General features: G+C 36.2%; 1 protein-coding gene across 2 annotated transcripts; it reads right to left on the bottom strand.

Annotated features, from left to right (window-relative positions):
* Positions 1-717: 717 nt before the first annotated feature.
* On the bottom strand, positions 718-27,206 carry gna11a (guanine nucleotide binding protein (G protein), alpha 11a (Gq class)). Of its 2 annotated transcripts, none has more exons than XM_051908173.1 (7): positions 26,260-27,206; positions 14,642-14,826; positions 14,120-14,274; positions 12,244-12,372; positions 5,553-5,682; positions 4,755-4,908; positions 718-4,601 (listed from the first exon to the last, which is right to left on the bottom strand). In XM_051908173.1, the coding sequence occupies exons 1-7, from the start codon at positions 26,393-26,395 to the stop codon at positions 4,411-4,413; spliced, it is 1,080 nt and encodes a 359-aa protein (XP_051764133.1). In that variant the 5' UTR covers positions 26,396-27,206; the 3' UTR covers positions 718-4,410. The 2 variants fall into 2 exon arrangements, with proteins under 2 accessions (XP_051764133.1, XP_051764132.1); XM_051908172.1 differs by lacking the exon at positions 12,244-12,372 and adding an exon at positions 11,775-11,903 and having other exon boundaries at positions 26,260-27,203.
* Positions 27,207-27,235: the final 29 nt, after the last annotated feature.

Genomic DNA, 27,235 nt, shown 5'->3' with positions numbered 1-27,235 from the left:
ACACATGAATCCAGACCTTAAATTCATTCAAAGTCTTTGGGATGTGCTGGAGTAGACTTTAGAGAGTGCTTGACTCTTGCATTGTCATTACAAAATCTTGACAAAAATTGATGCACCTTTTGATGGAAATAAATGTTGTGATGTTATTTCCATTAAGAGGTGCATCAATTTTTGGTGCAAAAATCTTGACATTGTCATCCTGGAATATGGCCATGATGTGTCTTCATTCATGGCTGTTTTTAGAATTGAAAAGCTACAGACTTATATAACATGGTAGAAACATAATATAAAAACTTTTAATATGTAACAATATTAGAATCTGATCGGATCATTGTACTCCATTATGATGAAAATTAAAGATTTTTTAAAATATTTACTTTAGTTTTCCTATGTTCAAATAAAAACTGAAAATTAAATAAGCGCATGTAACAGACATCCAATAAATATGCTGAAATTAGACTTGATGACATCTCTGCAGCTGAAGTTATAATATAATATGCGATCTCTGCTGAACAGTGTATAAATCATTTTGTCATTCATTTAATTCTTCATGAGAAGGGAGGGTAATATCAAGTTCAAATAGGGCATTTTGGTGGAAACTAAGATTATCTTTATAACTACAAGGACTCTTAATGTATGTTTTACCAGGAGGTCCATCTACCTTATTCATCTTTCATGTAAGAAATGACAAAGAAAAGCTCAACACAGACCCAAATGTATAGGAACAAATTTTATTCCAATTTAAAATGGATATTTTTATCTTTAAAGGAGAAGGCTATGAAAGTCATTTTCATGTATGAATGAGGTTCAGGCAACAGTGGTTGAAATGAAACATACAAAAAGAGAAATATGTCTAAAATACTGTAAATGAACAATAATTAAGCCCCTTGTCAGCAGGGTTTCGCGTTAATACGGTTTCTCCTTTACCCGACCCTCTCCACCGAAAACAAACACATGCAATTAAAATGTCATTTCTTTTTAAAAACAGCAGTTTGTCATCTTTAATCTTAAATACAGAATAAAATTGTCCTTTTCCTGTTGCGCATTTACCATAATCACATACTTAATGTTTATTTGTTTTTAAAAACCGGACCATAAAATACACAAGTCCTTTTTAAATGATTTCCACAACATTGGCACTTGTAAAGAGTCTGGCTCTACAAATCAAAAGGGATTGGCACACTCAATATAGTACATCATTTACATTTGGTATGCTTTAAAAAAAAAAGAAAAAAGAAAAAAAGAACAGAAAAAAAAGCAACCAATTGAACAAGAAATACATTACAAAGTAATACAATACTTTGATTTTATACACCACTACACAAAAGTTTATTTTTACCGGTTTTATCAAAAACAAAATGTATTATATTAAAGTGTCCTACATAGAAGTGTTCAGGTAATGCATCGACATCAGAAAAAAAAAAATAAAGTAAAGATAGCTTCATATTGTACGTATCCATCACGTCAGTGTGGACCTCAAGCAAAAGCGTCATTTCTATTCATTAGTGTCTGCATTTCTCAGAGTACCAGGAACATGTTTGGAGGAACAGATACATCACATGAGTGGAGTTAGTTTCATTACTGCAGAGTAGGTTCAGTGCATTAACCCAGGGAGGAAAAACAAACTTCATTGCAAATTGTTGAACGACCAAAAAACCCCTTACACACCAGTTGAATAGCATATCAAAGCTATTTTTACCATCTGCACAACGTATGATGTTTTGGTACTTTTGTACTTAATGTGTACGAAATGACTGGCTTTAGTGTTTAAGTTGGCTAAGAAAGAAAGGTGTTTCTAAGATTAGGCCTAGCCCTTTCAAATGAAAGCTGTATGTACAAGCTTCAAACGTTCACATGTTCAAAAATGCCATCATAATTTGCAGGTCCACTATTTGTACAACAACGAAACCGTTTGAAATTGGCATATGATGACTGACAGTACCATCCCACCCAAGTAAACATACAGTTTAAAATGAATGAAGCAAGAAGTCCCGCCCAGAAGCATGATGGTAGGCAAATTCTGGATGTTTGAAACAAAACAAAACAAAAAACAAATCAAAACAAAAAGCTTAACTGGCCTGGCACGGGAGAATTGTTTAATATAAAAAAAAAAAAGTTTTCGCAATTTGGCAAACAATTCGTAAAATGCACCAAAAGGTCCAAATGTATCTGTAAAGAAGGCTTGTAGGATTAAACGCGACAAAACAGCAAATATACAGCTGCGGTTGGGGAAAAATGCGTATAAACACCTTCAAAAGCCTTGTGCACTGACCAACGCTTCCAAACTATAGAACTCGTCACATAGAGAAACCTCCTAAAATACATTCAATTACAGGTTTAAAAAAAAAAAAAAAAAAAAAAAAAAAAAATGCGCCAATAAGTGACAGTTGTGATTCAAATATTTCACTAAATCATAACGTGAGATTTTGCCAGTTTTGCAAATTCCAACAAATCAGGTTCTCTCAAGCCATTTTGTTTCAATAATACAAACAAAGCCAATAAGACTGTACGAGTGCTAATGTGCGATAAATTCATAGCCAATTGGCTGAAAAAGGTGTGCGATAAATGAGTAAACGGGAGTCAAAAGCGATACTGTCATGGCCCCCAAAACCAAACATGGCAAATAGAATTGTGCGACACCACCGGCACCGAATAAAACAGTTAATACTTCATCCATCAACTTACAGAATCAAAACAACCCATCCAAAGTCGCTTAACTTACGGCAAGAAATAGCGTACTTTTTCCGCGAATCACAAGGGCCTCACAAAAGGTGCTCCCTGGATGCACTGCAAGTTGAACCTATGGAAAATGGCAACTCCTGTGGCGTCACCCCGCACTGTCCCTGATTCAGATACCCACTTCGGCGTACCTATTGCTCTATAGTCTTCATAGAGTCGGTTCATTCTCCGCCCACAATTAGCCCTTGTAATGAAAAGTATGAAAACTCACCTGAATTACATTGTAAAGATCCCAAAAAAGCCAGCTAGCTATGGAATCCAAAAAGCTAATCAAGTGAGAACTAAGATATGATACTACGAAACCAAGAGCGAACTCTCAAAAAAAACAAAAACAAAACAAAACGCAAGCAGAGACCAGTTAAGAATTCAACCACTGATAAAATTCTCAATTTCCTATTTGCATAAAGCGACGTTAATGAAATGGAAATTCAACTTCCCATTTTCAAGCATTTCAAATATTCGGGAAAAAACAAAAAGAACAGAACTGTGACAATCAATTTACGAAATACCAAAAAGAAAAGATCACTTGCCAATGGATTTTTTTTTTTACAGCAGTAGAGACTCAATCCCCGCTTTCGTTGTAGTGCGCTAATGCGGAAAAGTGAGTCCGATTACATATCTGGTCCATAAATTACATAAATAAAAAAAAATAAAAAAAACTAACCGATTTCACCCTATATAGCACTTTTGTGTTGTACTGTGTTGAGTGTTTACGAACATTTCAATCACTGGATATTCATATTTCAATGTTATACCGAGTAAAAACGTATATGAATCAGCTGGGAAAGGCGTTTATTTGATTCCTTCAGTCAAACCATAGATTCAAAACTGATTTGTGTCGAAGCATGTAAACAAATCACAATCTTTCGGTAAATATCTTTGAATACTAGCTGGATCCATTATACTGATTAAACACCCAATACTGCCAACTATTGGACTGGAGGAAACAGTTTGGCGCCTAAACGATAAATTCAGCGGATACAGATGCGAACTGGGTATTTGTTGGAAAATTTCAGGACAGTTGAACACAATTCCATTGAAATCACACTTAAAATCTGCGGTGGCTCTAGTTACTCATTTTATCTTCCTCGTATTTCGGAAAAAGTCACATGGTCTTCTCCAAGTACTCAAGTAGTGATGGGAAATCTCTATACATCACTCCTAAAATAGTATTAAATCAAATCATCCAATCACCTCCACCTCTAGCTAGTGTTATAGCACGTGATTGCACAACTAACACCTGGTTAATTCAGTGATGTGAGGAAGTCTTTCAAGAATGTCGGCCACTCTTCATCACGGTCACGTGCACCTCCATCGAGTGTTTCCGTTAAGTTCGTACCTCAGTTTCATTCAGGTAGAGCCCACCTACAGCCCATCTACAGAGCAAACGAATGCTCTTTGTCATTAGGCACCGGTTTAGCGGCCCAGCCCTCGTGTTTGAGGAAGAGTGGATGATAAAGCTATCAACTGGAGGGGGGTCGACACTCAGGAAGAGAGGGAAAAAAAACAGGCAAAGAAAAGAACTACATGAAGATCCAGTGCCTAATGGGAGTGAAGGTGTGTCCGCGCGGTTCCCGTGCGTGTGTGTGAGTTGTGTGAGGTGTGTAGTGCTTTCGGCCGTATGTGGGCTGCAGGTGTCTCACTCTCTTTCGGTCTCTCTCTCTCTCTCTCTCACACTAGGTTGTACTCTTTGAGGTTGTGCTGAAGGATGGTGTCCTTGACTGCCGCGAAGACGAAGCGGATGTTTTCGGTGTCTGTGGCGCAGGTGAAGTGCGAGTAGATGATCTTGTCGCTGTCCGGGTTCAGGTCCACAAACATCTTCAGGATGAACTCACGGCCCGCCTGGGCGTCCCTCTGTGGACCTGCGAGTCGGGAGATGAGATAATCACTGATTATGGAGACAAAACAGACTTATGGAAGTGAAAAAAAAAAAATGTATTTGGAAGTGGTTGCAGTTCACAAGTCTACCACATGGTGTCAGTGTAGGCTTCATCTGAATTTTAAGAGGCTGTTACCATCAAATTCAGGGAAGTAGTCCACCAGGTGAGAGTACATGATCTTCTCCTCCAGAAGGTCCTTCTTGTTCAGGAACAGAATGACTGAAGAGTTCTGGAACCAGGGGTAGGTGATGATTGTGCGAAACAGAGCTTTGCTTTCCTCCATGCGATTCTGCAGATTTCAGAAACAAAAATACCACAATGAAAGTGCGGCCTGACTTTGACCACCAATTCAATTAATCAATGCATTTCCAAACATACTATATTGTACAAAATAATAATAATAGTACTGAACTACTTCAAAGATTTCATATTGTTCAAGATAATCCAGGGTCAAATGTGGGGTCAAATTTAAGAACAGATTGAAGAAATATTTATGTTGATGGACAAGGGCCTTCCCATCATGTGGAAAAATTTATTAGAATGCATTTAAAAAAAAAAAAAAAAAAAAAAAAAAAAACTAAAAATAATAAAATAACAATTTATAAAATGTATATTATATTAATGTACATTTAATATTTTTATACATTATAAAATAACCAATAATATAAATATTAATAAAAATAAACATTAAAAACCCACAAATACAATGACATTAAAATTAAATAATAAAATACTTTAATATGTTTATTATTCATATATTATAAAAATATATAAAATAACTAAAAATAACTGATAATAATCATACTAATATTGATAATACATTAAAAACCTATGAATATAATAATAACTAAAATAAAATATATTACACTTATTTATACATATAAATAAACATTATGAATAAATACATAATCTATAAATAAAAATAATCATCACCTCGTTGTCAGATTCAACAAGGACCTGGTCATATTCGCTCAAGGCAACCAGGAACATAATAGATGTGACATTCTCAAAGCAGTGGATCCACTTCCTGCGCTCTGATCTCTGCCCTCCGACATCCACCATCCTGAGACAGAGGTAACAAAGTATGAGTAGACATAGAGAATTAATAAAACTTCCCACTTTTCCACTTGCATATGGTGACCAATGTGGACCTTGAATTAGAATGACTTTAAACTAATCCTTAAAACCAAGTTATGTTGGTTGTCGAGAAAAGCGGGCCATTTCTGAAAGAGGTTTTCACTTCCTCATGCACCATTTTCAGTGGAAATTGGCTACTAGATTTCTCGAAGACTAACAATATTCTTCATTTATTAAATCAAATTACATCTAGTGGCCCTGCAACGCCAGCAAAATAAATGGGCACTTAAGGATGGGAATCACTTGTCATACAAAATTAGATGCACCTCAAAAATCACATGTCGGTTATCATTATATTAACATTTTGGCAGGAAAATCATGAGGTTAATCACATTACATCTGGAATTCATTCTCACAAACATGCACAAATTAAGTCGTGCAGTTTCCAGGTATCAACAGTTTGAATGATAAAACGTGAACCGAACAAGACCAGCTCAAAACATGACAGCAGAGGTTAAACTTTCCCAATTTAATACAAAGAATTACAGAAGTATCGAAACGGGAAAACAAGTACGTAATTATTATTTCATCATTAGACTGGAGAGTTTGAGGGCGGGAGAATGAATCTATGGTCAAGTTTGGAGCCGGCCGTCTTCAGTTCTGAAAGAACAGTGACATTGTAAGCTGTGAATTTCACAAAGGAAGCAAAACTTACACACAAACCATTATAGATACGCCACAAACAAAAGAAGAACTGTAGAGTTTCAGATGCACGCTGGGATTAGTAACATCCATGCAAAGACAATGAGAACAATGGACACGACGGATGGGGGTGAATGAGCGAGGAAAAAGAGTGTTTAGAGACTTTGGCACTGTATCAGTAAAGCTCCGGGACAGATGGAAAAACAGATACGCAATTTTAAGGTGTTCCAGGACCAACCAAAAAAAAAAGAAAAGAAAAATGTTTCAATGAGCTTATTCACAACAAGGGCGAATATTGAAGATAACTAAATGTATATTCCTAGGCCTTGGTATATCATGGACAACAAGTAATATGATGACAGTGACAGTAGATTTTTCTTCATTTGGCAAATCTAAACCTCATCGACCAATAAGATGTGAGCTTTGGCTACATGGACTTTTCTTCATCTGTGGGCTTTTTTTGGCCCTGTGGACTTAAAATGAGTTTTTAAAAATACTTTTCACACTAGTTTAATTAGTCCAGTAACATTGTGCAATAGGAAATATAAAATGTCATTTCCACCACATCTCAAATGATGTTTTTAATATTCTGTGGTAGAAAATACATCTGAAACTTTTTGGTAGCTAGCATTTTATGTATTTTAAATACACACAATTAAATTAGATTTTTGCATTTTATCATTTGACAATCACAGCTTTATTAGAAATGACACAAAGATATTTACTGATTTTTTTTTGTTTTCTTCATACATGTTTCATCTCAGGAAAGCTCTTTATGAACATTTTTAGTGTTTGGTAAACTAAAAAGTACCCTAAAAAAGAAAAAAGAAAGAAAATCATTAGGGAAAAAGAAATTCTCAACATGATGCAAGTAATGCCAAAGTGGGACAGTTGTAAATTATTTATTTATTTGGTAATTACTCATTACACAATAAATGTTAAAATTATTTATTTTCTCACTCTTAATTGTTTAGATTATAATATTCACATTACATAGTTAAAACATGAAAAAACTAATTCCTCTGCAGATTTTTATATTTTAGGTGAAAGTCTGGGGCAAAACTCGAATCAAGAAATAATTAAGGAATAGTGTTTTAAAAAAATAATTGTCAGAAACGTTGACTTTTTTAGATTTTACTTTTAAAGTTATGTTTTTTTTGTGTTTTTCTTCATTTTAATTTGTTTTGTTTTTTTAGTATGTATGTGTCAATATTATTTTTTATTATTTTATCAATATTTTATTTCAGTTTTAGTTATTTTATTACATCAAGTTAAATAAAAATGAAAAAAAGTTACCATGTCAACTGACTGAAATAACTTGAATTTTAAAAATATATATATTTTAATGTTCATTTTATTTCAAGTAATTAACATGTTTTTATTATTAATAATAATAATAATAATAATAATAATAATAATAATGCCTACACTGTGCCTACAGTCAGTCTTATTTCAGTATCATATTAATCATCATATTAAGATTTGTTTTTATTTTTATATTTTACTTTATTTGTATTAATTTTGTTGTGTTTTGGTCATTTTTACTTATTTTTATGTAAATATATTTTTTATTAATTTTATTTAACTTTTAGTTGTAGTTATTTTTGCACATCAAGTTAAATGAAAATGAATGCTCATTTTCATTTATTTATTTATTTAAACTTTTTTGGCAACACTTTACAATAAAATTCCATTTAGGAACATTAACAATGAAAAATACCTCTAAACCATTTATTTACCTTAGTTAATGTTAATTTCAACATTTACTAATACATTATTAAAATCAAAAGTTGTATCTGTTATTTTTAATGGACCTGAGCTGAGTTTTTTTTTTTTTTTTTTTTTACTAACGTTAAAGATTTATAAATACTTTTAATGCATTAACTAATGTTAACTAATGGAATACATAGTCATACAATAGCAATAAAGTACCAGTATTCATAATTGATTCTCCCTTTTGGGAAACCCTGGCATAATGTAATGCATTTTGAGAACAAAGAATAGAAAATATGTTTGTTTGTTTTTTGTTTTTTTTAAATCTACTGTAAATCAATATGGTACACAATCCAATTCAAATCTAAGTGATAAACAAATTAGGTCAAAAGTAATCCAAAAGTAGTTTGAATACATTACCTAAAATGAGTAATTATTACATTACAATTTTCGTCATGCAATTTGTAATCAGTAACGGAATACAATTTCCAAGTAATCATCCCAGCGCTGATTATATCTTACATTAAAGCAGGCGAATAACCGAACTGCTTTTCTGTGTCACTCCTGGCGTGAACAGACCTTAACACTTTGCCGAAAATTACAGCGCATTACAAGAATATGGGCCATTCCCAGATCAGCAGTCAGGTAACGCTCACTGCTTCTAAATTAATGGAAATGTACGGAGACAACTCACTGGAGATTCCAGCTAAAACAAGGGAATAATCAGAGCAATTCTCATCTGTGCTATTCCCCCCCCCCCCCCCCCCCAATCACACCTGCACTCGGCCTCAGTAAGGGAAAACATAAGAGAAGGGTTTTATTTTATGTAGGCAACACAGTCTCGCTAGCTCAGTCTCTAGCGGCCAGGCGTAAAGCTTTGATAAATGGACTCCTTCAGGAGCTACAACCTAAAATAAAGCCTCTTCAGCCAGCCTCCATTCCTGCAGGAGGTACAGCTGACCTACTTACTAGGATAAGCTCTCTTACTCTGGAGGACGAGGAGCCGGAGAGGAAGACAACTCAACCTTGTTACAGAATGTTTAAATGGCTGGGGTTGGGGAGTTTTGTGTGTAACCATGTAGGTTACTTAACTAAAACACTTCACCTGTATTTCATAACATCGCCTACAGGTTATTTGCATTTAGTAGTATGCAACACCTAAAACCACAAGTGGTCTTGAATGTACTAGATCTACCTTGACATTTACCTGAAATGTGACCCACCACCCTTAGTTGTTTGGAAGTGTTTGGTTTTTTTTTAACACAAACATTCACAAATATGTTATTTGTACTTGTCAAGCATGGATCAAGAGGGAACCTTGTTGTAAGTGAAGTTATTTCTGGCGCCAGCGTGCGTAGGAGGGGTTTGACACGCTGGCTTCCAATCGATTTGCGGGCTTTTGTGATCACCTCTCTTCAGAGGAATTCTCTCTCTCATCTCAGCTCTAAACAGGGGGGTTGTGGAGGGCTTCTCGTTGCCGCATCACCTGCCGAGCTGTGGCTCGTAAATGTTCCCCCTTCACAGGCCTGAGCGGTAATGTTCTTTTGTGTGCTTTCAGACCTTTAGTTGCAATACGTAAAAGGTAAGCTTGTGTCCCAAGCTGATTATTGTCAAAGAACTCTGCCGTCTGGCCACCAAGAACTTCAAAATTGCCACTATTAAAGGATTAGTTCACTTTAAAATGAAAATTACCCCAAGTTTGATCTTGATCTTTCTGATGAACACCATCGGAGTTATATTAAAAATATCCTGACACGTCCAAGCTTTATAATGGCAGTGAACAGGACCAATGAGTTTGAAGCTCAAGAAAGTGCATCCATCCATCATAAACGTACTCCACATGGCTCCAGGGGGATTAATAAAAGGTATTCTGAAGTTAAATATGGATGTTTTTTACACAAATGCATCGCTTCGCTTCAGAAGGCCTTTATTTCTTTAGCTCATACTCGTGACCCCTGTTCACTGCCATTATAAAGCTTGGACTCGTCAGGATATTTATTAATATAACTCCATTTGTGTTCATCAGAAAGAAGAAAGTCAAATACACCTAGGATGGCTTGAGGGTGAGTAAAGCTTGGGGTAATTTTCATTTTAAAATGAACTAATCCTTTAGAACATGCTACCATGCTAGGATTTATACAGTTTCTGTAGCATGAACTATGTGGTTGATGAAATTACTAGTGCTGGAACGATGCGTTGACGTAATCAATTGCATCGATTACACACCGTTTATGTTCATCCCTAATTCCCTGTCATGTTTCACACAAAACGAAACTCTAGAGCAGATGCTAATGGCTAATACGGCAGCGTCGCTTAAAACGATTGTGTTGGTAAAGTGTTTTGTTTTTTTACGAGCGTGAAAACCCCATTCTATAAACAAACCGACTCAAACAGACTCACAACCACATTCGACAAACCTGCACTGAAAAAACGAAACCACATTTGACAACTAGTCATCTGCCACGTCATATAGTGTGAGAGCCACAGTGAACTTTAATAATCATGACGGGTTTAGGAGAAATGATTTGCATTCATCCGCAGATCCATCGGAGCTGCAGTGGGTGCGAGCTGCAAGGCTCAAATGTATATCTGCGCTCACTAAGCATTTAAAGTCCTTTTTAGTTGTTTAAAATATCTGATGGATGAACTCATGCCCTTAATTGGACTCGTTTATTTAATAACACGCTGTCAACTGTGATGAAACTTCCCGATGTTGTGGACATCGCCATTTTTGATACTGTCGCTGTATGCGGTTGGGAGTCCTGAAAATGTGCAGGCTTGTATTATGCAATTAATAATCAAGAGAAAAGTCTTTATTAAAGTAGATTTGATAAATTTGCATCCAGGTGCTTTCTGAGCTCACAGACAAAAAATAAAAACTGTGAGCATTCAAGAATGTCAAATAAAACAAAACAAAAATGCAAAACAAAAAGGTAAATAAAATGACAAAAAATAAAAACAAAAGCTTTAGAAAATGCATATCACCATATCAAAAGCAGACTTCAAAATCACCTGTTTTTTAATTTGATTGCTAAACATTGTGAGTTATATTTAAATACAAAAAATTATATTCAAAACCAAAAACAAAAGGCAAAACAAACATGAAAGTGAAAGGCAAAACAAAAGCTTTGGTATCAAAACGTAAAATAGAAAATAAAACAAAGACTTCACATCACCCATTTCTTGAATTTGATTGTTAAATACTGCTAAATATATTTAAATAAATATATTTTATATTCAAAACAAACAAAAAAAAAAAAAACGAAAGGAAAAACAAAGTGAAAGCTTTGGTATCAAAATTAAATATAAAGTAAAAAAGAAATCTTATCACTTTTTTTACTTGATAGCTAAAAGCTATTTAAATATTTAAAACAAAAAAAACAAAAAGGCAAATTGTTTGACGTTTGACCCAAAAACCTGTTACTGGTTTAAATAAATAAATAAATAAAAAGATGAATGTTAATGAAGTTAATGATGCAAAGAGGTTAATGACTAAGAAGGACATTAACAGCCAATAACGCCACAGAAAAGTGGATGAACTCAACGAACCTCGTTCTTTCAACTGGCCAAAGTGGACCAGATCATCGCACTGATTTGCAAAATGTTACAAACATGAAGACATTCAAAACTGGGGGAGGAGTCCTCTCCGACATTATGATCTACCTGAAAATGATGCTTTGCAAGTCGAAGGGATATTCAATAATCCCTGTGGTAGGGATGCGAACCCTAAGCACGTCTTGCTGAGTCGGCAGATACGACGGCTCGGCGATACGGTCCAAATCGCTTAGATAGCTAGAGACAAGGAGAGACGGAGAGAGAGAGAGAAGGAAGAAAACAAAATAAAGCATGGCAGCAGATCCCTTTAAGAGCTTGAGAGCTTTGGAAAAGCAGTGAGAGAATGCCGCTCGGGATCCTGGGATGCGACGGCACAACCTTCTGCTTACTCCGGTGAAGATCTCTACCGAGTTCCCCAAAACAAAACTCTTTAAGAGTAGCAAAGAAACAACAACAGCAAAGGCTGAGCCCCGGGTGGGTATGAGAACGCGATCAGGGAAGGCAGCAGTGCAGTTGAAGCAGGTTAAAGGTCAGGAGACAGCGGCGACAGTGAGGGTGTGCCATGGATTGGCGATACCTGAAGATTATATTCTCCAGATCAAAGGGATACTCTATGATGCCAGTAGTGGGCACTCGGACCCTCAGTACATCTTGCTGGCTGGGCACGTATCCCGAAGTTGATATACGCTCTAAATCGCTAAGGTAACTGTGGGATGAACCGGTAAGAAACACAGGCATGTACATGTGCATATACAGAACTACATATGTAGACCCACATGGAATTCACAAAACTTTTCATATATTCCAGGCAGTTTTGGAAAATCTTTCCCTCATTCCAAACCTGTCTGATTTTCTTTCATAAAACAAAAGTTTCAAGGATTTTTACACTGCTTTTTTTTTTTTTTTTTTTAACACTGGGGAATGTCCCCTCCGGAAATATTACATTTCAGTTTGTTCCTTTCACAAAGATATTGTATGAATTCAGAAGACATTGCTCACAGTCCCATGGGCTACTTTTATGGCATATTCTTGGAGCTTGACTCACTATAAGCTTTCACTGTATTTAAAAAAAAAAAAAAAAAAAAAAAAAAAGAAAAGAAAAGAAAAATATATATGTGTGTGTGTGTGTGTGTGTGTGTGTGTGTGTTTGTTTTACGGGGGAAAATAAAGTTTGGAACATGAAGGTAAAAATATTAATTTGAGAAGTTCTTGGGAAGAGTGTAGATTCCATGTGGGTGTAACAAACTAATTATGCAATTTTTGACCACAACAAATTATATTACTGTATTAAATGGCCCGTTCACACCAAAAGATGCTAATTCTAAATAAATTTTAATGAACTGTCTCATTCTATGGCCCCGTTTCTACCTGGTATTAAGATGCGTTCTGGTCGATTGGATCACAAGTGGACGACGCTAAATACAATTGTAAACGGAGTGTAAAAAACATTTTGAGCTTGTCCACTTTCGACCACTTCCAGAGGTAGTCGAAAACGCATCCAACCGTTTTGCTTTCGCAGTGTAAACGCTCATGTGGTCGAATGTGTTTGAACAGTCACTAAAGACCGCCTACTCTCCACTACTGGCCTAATGTGTAAACATTATGAAAAGCGCATGCTAGCCAGACGGGATTTAAACTTTGTCAGCTGAAGACCCAAGTTTGATTTGAAGATGAAAAACGTACCAAGCACAATGTTCTCTAACCATTCCTGATTTCTTCACAGCGTTCAGCGTGTTCTTGCGGCTATCAGAGTAGAAACGAAAGCTGATGCTCTCTGTATGTTTTTCTGTCGTCTCCGGGCGCGTTCATATGTAAATTGTGAGAGCTTATTTTGTCCATTAGATAAAAAAAGCCCATACATTTACCCACCCATAGTCCCTCCCCTTGAAAACAAAAATCAGGACAGAAGTGGTTTAATATGGACAAAAGAGACAGATTAAAATACCAGGTTGAAACGGGTATGTGTCTCCCTCGTCCACTTGTGATCCGATCGACCAAAACGCATTTTAATACCAGGTGTAAACAGGGCCTATGAGAATTGTGAAGTCCACATCACAACTACAATGAAAAACGACACAGAGGAACGGTATCTTTGGAATCCCTTTTAGAATGATTTTTTTTCTTCAAGCTGATGAACGATAAAACATTGACAGCCAATCAGAATCCACATAAATTTTAATAGCTCAACCATTTAAAGTGGCAGGCAACATAACTGCAGTGCGCGCTTATAATAAATGGAACATAATCACTTGTTGATGTGGACACTAATATAGTTATTGGCATAGTTCTTGGTGTGAATGGGCCTTAATACTGCATTTATACATATATGACTTATTACATGTCTGAAAACAAATATGCTTCTGACTGACCTCAAGTAAAAAGAGCATTTACCAACTCATTTAAAGCAATGAAGTTAAAAGGAGCTAATGGCTAATGACAGCACACACACTTACTATTTAGTGGAGTCGGAGAGCTGGTACTCTCGCCTGCGGTCGTAGGCTTCCTGGATGCCTGGATCCGCCCAAAGCATCTTTATTGCATTGATAAAGGGCTGGTCGAAGGAGCAAACCTTCTCCACGTCGACCTCTCGCACCAGCAGAGCATTGGACTGTGGATAAAGACACAGTACACACAGTAAACAGCCCAGTTTATGACTCAATGGCTGTGTAATACTAATGACTTCCAGAGGGATTTAGAACCAACTAGGTCACAAAGTTGTTGAGTTAAAGTTTAAGGATCTTCTTTAGGAAATATTAACTGATTCTTTAAAACCAAAACATGAGAATAATTAACCCATAATCCTGCACATAAGAAAGACAGATGACCATGGTGTGACAGCAATAAAATTTACAAGTGAGGCTTGTAGTGCTTTTTATAGCCACGTTTATGGCCTATCTGGGTTTGATTTGCATCTCGACGTGCACTCTGGGCATCAAAGAGATGATTACAGCGCAGTGACGGACAGGGATTGTCACCTTGTTCTCTTCATATTTGAATGGGATCTTGAGGTGCTCGGTGGCACGGATCATGGCCTGCATGGAGGTGAAGATGTTCTGGTAGACGAGTTTGGTAAAGCCGCGCTTGTCCTCGTCGGTGTAGCCTGTCCCGTGAATGATGCGCATCTGTTTGATGAACGTACTCTTGCCGCTCTCTCCCGTGCCTGAAGAGAGAAAAAAAAAAAAAAAAAAACCCACAAATGTTGGAATAGGGTTAGATAATATATTGGCTTCAGTATGATACGAGCCTCTAGTATTTCAGTAAATCAATACTATAGGGCAACAACAACAACAAAAAATAAAAGTATAAAAGACAGCACCCCAAACAAACATATATTTACTATTATTACTACATTAATTTATTATTAGGCCATGTGTCCACCAAAGCGTTTTTAGCCAGTTGAAAAGGCCAGCGCTTTTCTGAAAACACCTTGCTGAGAGTGCTTAAGAGCGTTTTTTTCAGTTGAGACACTATATGTGCTAATATCCATATATCCATATATGTGCTAATACGGAATATCCATGAAACGGTTACTAGTACCTAATTTCGCATATAGTTTGTTTCTGAATAAAAAAATAAATAAATTAAAAAAAAAAATGTTGACATAATGTAATGTACTTGCTCTGGCACTAGTTTTGAATGAAGAGATGTGCTTCTTGTTGTCAATTGTTATCGTTGCGATGGTTGGTCGGTGTGGTATTTGTCCCACCCCTCCTCCACTGTGATTGGACAGCTGGGTAAAAAGTGATAGTAATGTGCGATGCTTTTACCCAAAGTTGAACAGTTCAACTCTCTGCGAACGGTAAAAAGTGCTGAGCGCTCAGCGTGAAAAAAAAAAAAGCTCCCATTGAGGAAAAAAAACAAAAACAAAAAAGGATAAATACACTAGCCTCGGGAAAAAAAAAAACGCCTTGGTGGACACGGCCTTATAGACAGAACTAAGAACACTAGACACTTATTGTCCTACAAAGCATTTAATAAGCCATATTGGCAAATATTGATTTGTTAATTGTTTTGTAAAAAAATTTCTACACTTAAAATAAAATAATAAACTAAACATAAAAAAGCAAACCGTCACACTAGGGATGTGACAGTGAGAACATTTTCCCACTGGTTAATCGGCATGTGACAACGCCGGTAATACTGGTGTTTTGTTTTTGTTTTTTTTGTTTTTTTTTAATCGCTTATGAATGCTGGTGTGGCCGTGTGCGGTCGTGTGCATTTTACTATCAAATTAGTGTCAGTTTCTTGAATGGTGGGTTATTGTTCTTACTGAAAAACACATATACAACAACAAACTTGCTTATATTAAACATAGAATGTTTATTAACAAAACGAATAAGAATACACCATGCTAGGCCTAATATAAAACAACAAATAGGCTAACTTACACAACGTTTATATAAAAAAAAATAAAAAAAAATAAATAAATAAAACCGTGGAAACTGTGGAACCAAACAAGGAACAGAATGTTTAAGTTCTTTAGTCAAGCGCAGTGAGTGATTCTCTCTCTTACATTTGTTCTTTGATTAACATTAATGACACTAAGATCTGCCGCGCATCCCATTTTCTCACAAATCTTTACGTTCATTTAAGACTGCTCTTATGAGGACACTTGACAAAATGGATATTTTGGTATAATTTGTGTGTGTTATGTTTCGTTCAAGCATGGAAGAGAACTCGATACTGGTGCGCGTTGTGTCACATAGGCAGGACATTCATAGACAACGCATTCTCTTTTGTCTGGTTGCGCTTGAATGGTTTAAAAGCATTTGCATGAATAACAGCTTGATCATATAATGCAGAAAAATGAATACTGCATTAATTGCGACAAATATTTTTCAATTAAACTGAAAAAAAATTTGAGAAAAAAAAAAAAAATACAGAGGCAGTGACTGAACACCGGTAACACAGACTACTGACAAACCTACTTCACACATTTAATAATTTAAAAAAAAAAAAAAAAAAAAAAAAAAAAAAAAAAAAGTATAAAAAGTATAAAAAGTCAACACCACAAACAAAAACTTATACATTGGATTTAAATTTGGTAATGTGTTAAAGGTGCGATATGTAAGATTTTTGCAGTAAAATATCCAAAAACCACTAGGCCAGTGTAATAGATTGTTAACTTGAGTACTTAAAATATCCCAGATGTTACCAACTATTTGTAAATCGTGAGAAAATTGCAATTTTAACCAAGGCTCCGGAGTCGTCGCCTGTCAATTGCGTCATACCCGTGTTACCCTCGGATTCCGGTTTTATTTTGTAAAAACCATGGAAACACCAAAGACACTTTAATATATTACGTTTTAATAGACAAGGGAACAACTGTTTGGTTACGTTTATAGACAGAAAACTAATTGTTGTTATATAGCTCAACTTGTTTAGTATTATTGTTTAAATCTAATTTTCTTGATTTTTTTTTTGTGAGTACCATGCTTTACCATGCCTCAGAGAAAAACACTATTTTGTCAAGTAGCTAACATAGCATAATCAGATGCAGCTTTACTTTTAGTAACAGTAATACAGAATTTTCTTCATCATACAATACGTTTTAAAATTAATTGCATGTCATTTATCAACAAGTCATCCAGCATTTAATATGATATTCTAAAATCGATCTATCTTACTGCAGTATACAACAAGTGTCTCGCAGCAACCGCCGAGCGAACGCACATAGTAACGTTATAACATCATTTTCAACACTCTCAAATGTATCTAATATGATAAACAGAGCTGCGTTACCTCATACTCATGACCGGAAAAGCGGAAGCGGTGCTGGCGACTGTGGCATAATAAAAGTTCTGCTGCTCGTGAGGCGTGTGTTGCGCAATCGTTCCAGCGGCCTCGTTCAGCTCCCACAACACTCGGTCCTGCTCTGCTTCATACTACAGTAACGTTAATAATAACATCCACGAACATGATTTCTTCACGAGTCCTATTCCGATTGTTTCCACCGGCTGTGATGTGAAGACCACATGTCCCAAGATTCCGTGCTCAAACTTGGCGTCATCAAGCTACGCCTTTGTTTTAAATAGGCCTCTAGCGACCTCTAGCGGACAGAAATCTTACATATTGCACCTTTAAACAGATCAATGTATTACATTATATATACACATTTTTTTTTTTAAATAATTTATATTTATAATTTATTATATATATATATATATATATAAATAAAAAATCTGTCCTTATTGGTCTTTACACTTTTTCTACACTTAACGTCATACTGCCAAATCACTATTGTACAGGAGTAACAAGTAATTTGGGTTGAGTTGGTATATGACAATCCTATATTGGAATAAAAAAATAAAAAAAATAGTATGTGGGGGGTCTTTTGCCACAAAATCAGCTCTGAGGAGGAGATAAAAACTTTTATTCGTTCAAGTTCAGTATCTAATCTTGCGATTAACATTATTAACATTTTGTAGGGTAAATAAATACAGCAGCACTTTAAAACAGAAATCCTATAAAAAGAAATATCTCCCCGTGAATTTCTTTGGTCCTGATGACTCAAGCCAGTAAAAATGTTTAAGCCATCCCCAAAGTTCAACAATATGACTTCCCTGGAAACTTGGGAGGTCTTGGACCGGCAGGGGGAAAAACAAGTCAAGTAACTGTTCCAGTTTTTCGAAATGTATTACGTTCTTGACAATACAATGTCAACAGTTGGGAAAGTCATGCTTCGATTGGTATGATAACCAGTTCCACAAGTTTTATCTTGGTGTATATACGATTGACATCCTTGACAACTGCCATTTCTTTAAATAAACAAAAGAGGCCAAATTGAAACCCATTGTAGATCTATTAATCTTGAATGGCTACATAAAAACCCACTTTTCAGGTAAGGAAACAAGCAATTTTTGCAGGAAGCTGCATGTGATCTCATTTTGTAACTTTAAATGTGCATTTCAGTGGAATCAGACTTTGTGAATTTGTAATTAAATACACCATAGTATTCTGGGATTCAAATTGCACAAGTCACAAACACAAGCTTTTTAAAATTACATTATTCTCAACCAGGCTTTAGAAATCTTTTCTAGAAGCCAAGGCCGAATGGTTCATTTACACGCTCAAGATACGCTAAACCCGTAATGGGTGATGCAGGTTTGATTTCCCATCAATTTCCTGTCCCATCTTTCCCTGAGCCGAGTCATGGGTAGTTTTAACTCCAACAGCTGGACTGTCATGCTCCGGCCTCCCTGCTGACTATCTGCTCCCTGTCTTCATCTCCGTCTGTCTCTCTCTGTACTGCCAGTGGTTTGCTGACAGGGGAAACCCAGTAAACAGCCTGGTTGCATAACCGCTGCACTCCTGGCTCCCTCAGCTTGCCAAATAGCTGCACCTCCCCGCAGCTTTACAACAGTTGCTCCATAGAAATAGCACCACAACTGTTTGAACATTACTGGAGCACCTTGATATCAGGTTTTCCTCCATATTAGGTCATTTTGTGGGAAACAAACACACAAAAGTTTGGTTGAATGACAATACAAAGACCATAAAAAGAAACCGGAGACCTGGTACTGAAACTAATGCATGCGCACAACAAAGAGCGAGTTTAATTCTACCAAGTAAAGAAATAATAGGCAGGTATTGATTATCGCAAATTGGTGTTTGCAACCAAATCTTATTTCCGTAATTGGATGCATGTAAACAAAACACGATCGGGGGTGGGGGTGGGGGGTACATTTACATCCTACATTTTATCCTTTTATCCTTTAGGAATTGATTGGATGGTGAAAAAAGGGTGTTATATACCAAAATGGAGCCTGACCGATCGAGAATTTTAACAAAACAATGGCTAAAAAGCTGTATGACTATTGGTTAAATAGGCAATTATCCAAACGTTTAGCCACGTGATCATGGTTTCCATAAAAACGTTAAGCAGCACAACTGTTTTTAACATTGATAGTAAGGAATGTTTCTTGAGCATCAAATCAGCATATTAGAATGATTTCTGAAGGATCATATGACACTGAAGATCAGTTTTTTTTGTTTTTGTTTTTAACTATATTTTTGATCAAATAAATCCAACTTTTAAACAATGTTTAATTGTGTATGAAACAAATGAAGGATTCATGTATTAACATGAATGGTGTCAATTTTGATTTTATGAAAGCAAAATCTCCTAACTACTACACATGCACTCCTACATATGACAGGTCAAACCTCAAGGCAGCGAGGCCCAGTGTCTCTTTACTGGGGAAGGACATAGCGATCAGCAACAGTGAGGCTGGATCCATCCTATATTCAAGTCTGTGAGCTCACAGTGCAGCAAAGCAGGTTGCCATGGCAACATTTTTAAAGCATTTAGCACACAGCAATGATTCAAAGAGGAGCCATACATTAGCAAGCCCTGCTCTTCTTTCACCAAATATGTCAGTCCTCAAACGGAAACCAAACAAAATGGCAAGCAGGAATTAGCAAATTTGTAACAATATGTAAAAGATCATTTCTACATTTAAGCCATGCTATGATGCTGCTTGCTATAGTAACAAGATAATATATAAAGCTGATAAAATGGCTTTGAAAGCACAGCAAAGCATGTTTTGTATTAAGAAACACTACTTGGACAAAAGGAAATGAGGCAATGATCCTATGCTCAACTTACTGACAGTTATATTGAGAATCAGTTATATTGATCAGTTCAAGTGAAACAAGATTAAAAAAAAAAAAAAAAAAAAAAAAAAAAAATCACCAAAAATGTGAAAATAATGCAAATTAGGGTTGTCAAAAGTAACGTTTAGTACCAAGTCGGTACTGAAATTTAAAAAAAAATTTGATGATACAAGCATTTCCCCCTAGCAGTTTGAGCACTGTTTAGCGGATTCTTAAACACTTCTGATTGGCCATTGTGTTTGCTCACTCAACAGATATGTCGGTGATTGGCTACAATGATCAATGCTTCAAAAACATCATATATTAGGGATCCGCTGATAGACGCCTGCTTTCAAACGCTACCGTGTGCATCTGTGCAAGCGCTTGTCAAAGATGTCTATTTAAAGCATGTTTTTGAAGCATTGAACATAGTAGCCAACAGCGCTCAAAATGCTAGGGGAAAATGCTGGTATCTAACTTAAACACCTCTGATTGAACATTGCGTTCATGCGCTCAACAGATAGGTCTGTGATTGGCTACAATGATCAACACTTCAAAGATACGATGCAAACAGAAACCTTTGATGCTCTTCACAGAGCACTTATATACACGTGGGAGCGACTGAAAGCAGCCGCTGAATATACCGGTACTTGATAGTAACGGTACTGCAGAAATGCTAGTATCGTCACATTTTCTTTTGACAACCCTAGGAGCAACTTAGCAAATTGATGAAAGTCAATGTTTTTTCTTAAAAATGACATACACCTATGAGTAGTGCAAAATAAGACCAGGAACATGCATTAGAGTACATTTTGATTTCATGTTGAACTTTTAATTTTGTATTGTCAAATATATTGGCAAAACTCATTAGATAACAGCCAACATTATCAGCAAATGGTCTGAGGCAGCAGCTTTATGGCAGCAATTTAAATGAGGCACATTTTGTAAGAAACTAGACATTAAAACTAATTTTTCCATTTCAACCTCTATTCTATAACTTACAGAGATATCTGATTACACTCCAAAATTTATATCAGTTAAATCAAAAGTTCCAGCTCTACATAACCGGTTTCCCCTGCTAGTGTAAAATGGCGGATACCCACGGAAAATCAGCTCACATCAGCTAATACACCCATGTCGAGAAACAAGTGTGTGTGGGTGCTTGCCAAACACACATACTGGAGAACTGGAAGCGAGGGTAAGACAAAGCTTCCCTATCAACAGATGTAACATTTGAATCTTACAGTGAAACCAGATTCTGCAAATGTTTTTATAGCATATTTACTACAGAAAGTCACGGTTCAACAAAAGCAAATGGAGATGCCTACAGTCCTGAACTTTAAAAAAAAAAAAAAAAATAATAATAATAATAATTTAAAGACGATAATAAAATAAAAACCATATGAAGAAAAATATTTGAAAAAATAAATAATAAAAAAAATTATTATATATATATATATATATATATATATATATATATATATATATATATATATATATATATTTTTTTTTTTTTTTTTTCATTAAATAAAAAGAAAAAATTATTAAAAAAAAAAAGTTTATAAAAAAAAAAGTAAAAAAAAAAAAAAAAAAAAAAAAACCGCAAAGCACTGTGAGGTTTTTAAAAGAAAGCTAAATTCTACTTCAATTTCACAAAAGTAAATAAATAAAAAAAAATTAGACAGTAATAAAAACAAGATTTTATATATTATATATATATATATATATATATATATATATATATATATATTATATATATATGAAAAAAAAAAATATAGAAAATAATATAATACATGAACTAAAAAAACAACAACAAAAAGCACTGTGGTGATTTTAAAAGAAAACCAGCTAATGCTGGTCCCTCCTATTTCACAAGATTGAACCCGATACCGAAGCGTTGTTGAACAAACACAAACACATTCTAGAGTCCCTGCAACTCCAGCTCACTGGTTTAAACATGGAAATCATGAGGTGTGTATTAGCGGGGTATTTGCATGGTTTTAAACTCACATGCAAATATTGAATCCTTATCGTTATGTGGTTGCAAATGCTAACCCGGCGTTTCATAAACACCACCACCACAGTGGTCAGATTGCTTCGCTTGAGTGAGGAGCAGAGTTTAAAACAAATCAGTTTTTTCCGAGAGCAATTCATCGCGAGTGGGTTGAGTAATACTTAAAATTCGGCTTCCAAGCGGTTTGTAGCCTATAGAGAAACTGAATGACACAAAGGCAACATGGACTTTAATAGCAATAAAGTGAAACGAAAACAGGCCATATGTTGGTTGCATGAGAACAATGTCAGCTTTGTGCTAGGTGTGTCCAAAAAAAACAAACATTCTGTACAATCTTTATTCTGAGTCATCAAGCTCCTCCGCAGCACTCAGGTGTTATAGACTCTATACTCCGGCGCGCTTTCGACTCAGCTAGGTAAATATTGGCTAGAACCGACCGTGTGGCGTAACAAGAAACCTGGAAGTCCGGGTTGTCATTCAGACGTGCCCGCAGCAGAAACAAGTTGCTTAGTAGCACGTTTTCGTGAATAAGGTATTTGAGTGAGTGACGGATGAGATCCTTTCCCTTGCTTTCTTTCTCTCTGGATCTCTGCATCCGGATCATGTGACACAGCAACAGCGTGCATTCATGTGTGCAGCAGAAGTGTGGGCTGAAAATGAAGAGTGGTTGCCCTCGGCTCAAGTCCCTCCAGCAGAGAACGCCAACACACACAGGCTTCTCTCTACCTCAATCAGCCTGTATCTTCAGTTCCTGCAGCAGAGAACAAAACGCAGCTCATACGCGCTGGGCTGCAACAACTAACCTGTCAAAACCATACAAATCGATGAATGAAAATAGCTGACGACCAATGCTAAAATTGATTAATTGGGTCTGGGCTTACATTTTGGAACATTTACATCTAGGGATGCACAACATCATTGGTATCATATCAATTACTTAGTCAATGTTAAAGATTTTTTATTTATTTTTATCAGTAGATATTGGATATTATAAACATTTCAGATATTTTTACACTTAATCTAGCACTCAAACTTAATCTTAAGTAAATCTCAAAATGAATATCCATTTTCATACTGTACATTGTTGCAATGCCAAACTTCGTTTCAAGCAATAAAAAAAAATAATAGCGTCAAAACATTAAATTACCAGCCAAAATTTCAGTCTTTTCATCCTTATCTATACCTTATTTTATTTATATCATTTTTGCAAACCATAAATAGTTTACCTTTATTTTATTTTATTAAGAAAAAGTCAATATCAAAATCGTTTAGTTGGGTCTGTGCATGAACAATCAGTATAATACAAGTTAGCGCACAATTTTACGGAATCTATATTTATCGCTAGATATTGGATATTTAATAAAACATGCACATTTCAGATATTTTTACATTTTGATTAACTCTGCCATTAACTCTGGGGTTAGGAATAGGTACTACTCAACGGCTGTTGATTGGATGAAGGCAGATCTGAATGCGAGCTTGCAGTCAATTGTAAGAAACGGGAGAAGTTTGAGCGGACAAAATGATTGGAGAAGCCCTGCATACAAGTCTATATATTGGTCACAATTAGATCAATACCAAGCATTTACAAAATAGTTTGGGTGAATTTTCATTTCATGACTGCTTTAAATGTCAAACAATTGTCAAAGCTACTAAACAAAACAAACTAATCGTCAAATTAAAGTTAATGAAAAACTGAAATATTTTACCACGAAATGAGCGAGGAGAAAACACTGACAACTTTAAGGGGACATTTTACCAAAACAAATTACAAAAGTAATCTTACGAATTGGTCGCTAGTACAATAGAAAGTGTAATCAGAAAAAAACAGAGGGCGTTCAAATAGAGGGCGTTTATCTTTTGTATTCCAACTAGTGTTTGAGCAAACATCAGATCTCACATGAACATTGAGTATCACATGCAGCAAACTCTTCTGACACATTACTTTGGAAGGGAACGACATCATGATAGGAAAGGTTGTCACGCTAACAAGTTAATCAAATATTACGAGTGACGGCAAAGGCTTTAAATATATCAGGCCTTTTTAACCACACTTTAAGAATCCGGTTTAACCAGACATCCAAAACTGACGTTTTTCTTGGAAAGACCTGGGGGGAGGAAATCAAAATGTTTGTGAACTTCTGTGGAACACCACAAAGAAAACAAATGATATTAGAAACCTCAAAAAGGACTTGACTTACTAGAATAAACACTGAGTATATTAGTAAAACTAAAATGTGTTGATCTGTGAGAACATGGTTTTTCAAACCCCCCAAACCCTGAGAGATGACAACTTCCTGTCAGCTTTCAGATGGAGCAGTGGAGAGTCTACCGAGCTAGAAGCGGAAGGTTAACAGTGTTCGTTGGTCACGCAAGGCCCTCTTCCTCCACCGAGGCGTATCTTATTGCTTGTCTTTCCTCTGAGAGTCTGGGCACAAAGGCTGGTTGTGTTGCATGCGGCAGGGCCCAAGCTTTCTAAGGACATGCGTTTTATGAAGCACATTTATGGGTCAGCCCACACTACACAACAAAGCCCCGTGACCGTGTCTGTTCATCTACGCAATTTGAGGATCCCTTTCTGACCGGACCCGCCGTTTTTAACAACAACCTGCCGCGTGGCTGCCAGATTAACAGTTTTTGCCATTTTTGGGAACAGGATAACCTTGTAGAACCACAATATGGTCAGAATAGGTTTCATTTCCCACGTTGGCGCTGCGTATTCTCATCCGAGCACAAAGGATCCGTTAAAGAGACGCAATCAGAAAAGATAAAATCTGGACTCTATTTGACTTTAGCAGCAATAAACTGGGATGCAAACACTGTCCTAAATAGATTTTGCAACCCGAGTTTCAAATTAAGCCTCTGATCTAATTATTTTCATAGTTACTGCATCTCTCCCATTCTGAGAACAATGTAAGGACACGTGTTATGAAACACTCTAAATATTCAGATACAATCTCTCAGGCTTAAATTGCTGACTATTTAGCTTTGCTTACATCCACAAATGACCTAATGGCTCTGACACCAAAACGAAAGCAAAGAGCAGCCTAATGGTCAGATCACGAGATGAATGTAAACTGACACTCGTGAAACTCAAAGACTCTAAAACACTTACTAATGTTCATTGCTAATAAATTAACAATCTAGACCTTCAGTAACAGTTTAACAGGTTGTTAGAGTACTTTCACACATGAAATTTCTATTATAAAATTTAGGAACAATTGAAATAGGATTTGAGCTATCAAATAGGAACTTTTCTGATTCTTAGAGGATTCATGTTTGATCCTTATGGTTTTTTCCCATGTAAAAAAAAAAAAAAAAAAAAAAAATCCCTATATAATTGAAATATATTTTAAAACATTTTCTCTATGTAACCAAGCAAAAATTGAAAAAAAAAAAAAAAAAAAAAAATGTTCAATACAGAATATTCCATTAAGTTCCTTTATATTTCCAGGTTTGATCCTTGGAACCCATTAGAACTGGGTTCTTTTTAGGATTTGACAATTATCAACATCCCAAAAACACAATGTCTATAACACATGAACTATATAAAGTAAAAATCACATGAATAACAAAAGTAATTTAAATATATTTTAAAATATTTTCCCTATGTAGCCAAGCAAAAATGTAAAAACATTTACAGACAAAATTCCCTGATATTTCCATGGATCTTAGAACTGGCTCTAATTAAGACAAATATTCCATCAGCATTCTATTCAGGATTTTTGACAAGCTACATTTCGTGGAATATCCAACAATCCTAAAAGCACAATGCGACACGTGCATCAATTATATAAAGTGAAATTATATGTACAAGAATGACATATAAGCAACGATAGTAACACATTTGCCTTATATTTCGACTTAAACCGCATGTCAGCATCACTATGCATTAGCTCCAAGCAATACGCGTTTATGTCAAACCTCCTCATGCATCTCTTTGCCATAATCGACGGGCACAGCAGCTGTCAGCGATGCACTTACCCAGTAAGAGGAGTTTGAGCTCTCGCCTGGCATCTCGTTTGTCTCTCCGGAGCTGCTTGTCGATCTCGGCGTTGATTCTTTTGGACTCCTTCGCCTCTTCACTCATGCAACAGGCCATCATGGACTCCAGAGTCATCACCACAGCGTTTGGAGATCCCAACCTTGATCTGACACACTTCTACGGTCCGCTTCCCTTTGCAACCGTGTCGAAAGAGGAACAGGATGGCTTTGGGGGAATGTTGTTTAAAAATGCAGCATGCAATCCTGGATGCCTTATGATGGTACACGTAAATCGATGAAGCAAAATAGAGCACCACAACCTCAGCCTGCTCATACAAACGGGTCTATCAAACAAGGCCAAAGACTGGATGAGATTGGAGGCCAGGTGTGAATCTAAAGATCTCCCCACTATCAGACCAACCAAAGCCCTGTTTTTAATAATCTGTGATGACTACCAACTAGAGTCCCGGAGGGACAAACTAGCCTGCCACGACATCCGTGCTGTCCTTTGCTGTCTCGCTAAGCTAACCGCCCCAGTGCCCAGAATCACCGCAACACTGTCCATCAGCTATCCGGATCTCTAGCTAACACACGGCGACAGGTGGCAGAAGACAGCCATATGCGCTTTTAAAGACGCCGTGTGCACATACAACACTGACTACAGACCAAACATTTGATTTTGAGCATACAAAACCCGATAAGTTAATTAGCTAAGCGCACTAACTAGCTTAATTGGGTGGGCTAACCTGCTAGCTAGCCGGAATCTTTATTTACACTCCACGCGCTGATTTCACCGCTCATTTCTTTGCATCCGATTGGGGTTAATGAATATTTAAAGACGAGAAATGGACGAAAAAATGACACAGGTGTGGGCTCCTAAAAAAAAATCGACGGAGTGAAAAAATTTCCAGATGATCGCACCGTCCAGTCCGGTGTGAGTCGCAGACAAACCTGGAGCTGCGACAGCTGGAAAATG

This window comes from Ctenopharyngodon idella, chromosome 10, assembly GCF_019924925.1.
Source record: "Ctenopharyngodon idella isolate HZGC_01 chromosome 10, HZGC01, whole genome shotgun sequence".
Classification (NCBI taxonomy): domain Eukaryota; kingdom Metazoa; phylum Chordata; class Actinopteri; order Cypriniformes; family Xenocyprididae; genus Ctenopharyngodon; species Ctenopharyngodon idella.
This window is presented reverse-complemented; position numbering and strand designations above follow the sequence as displayed.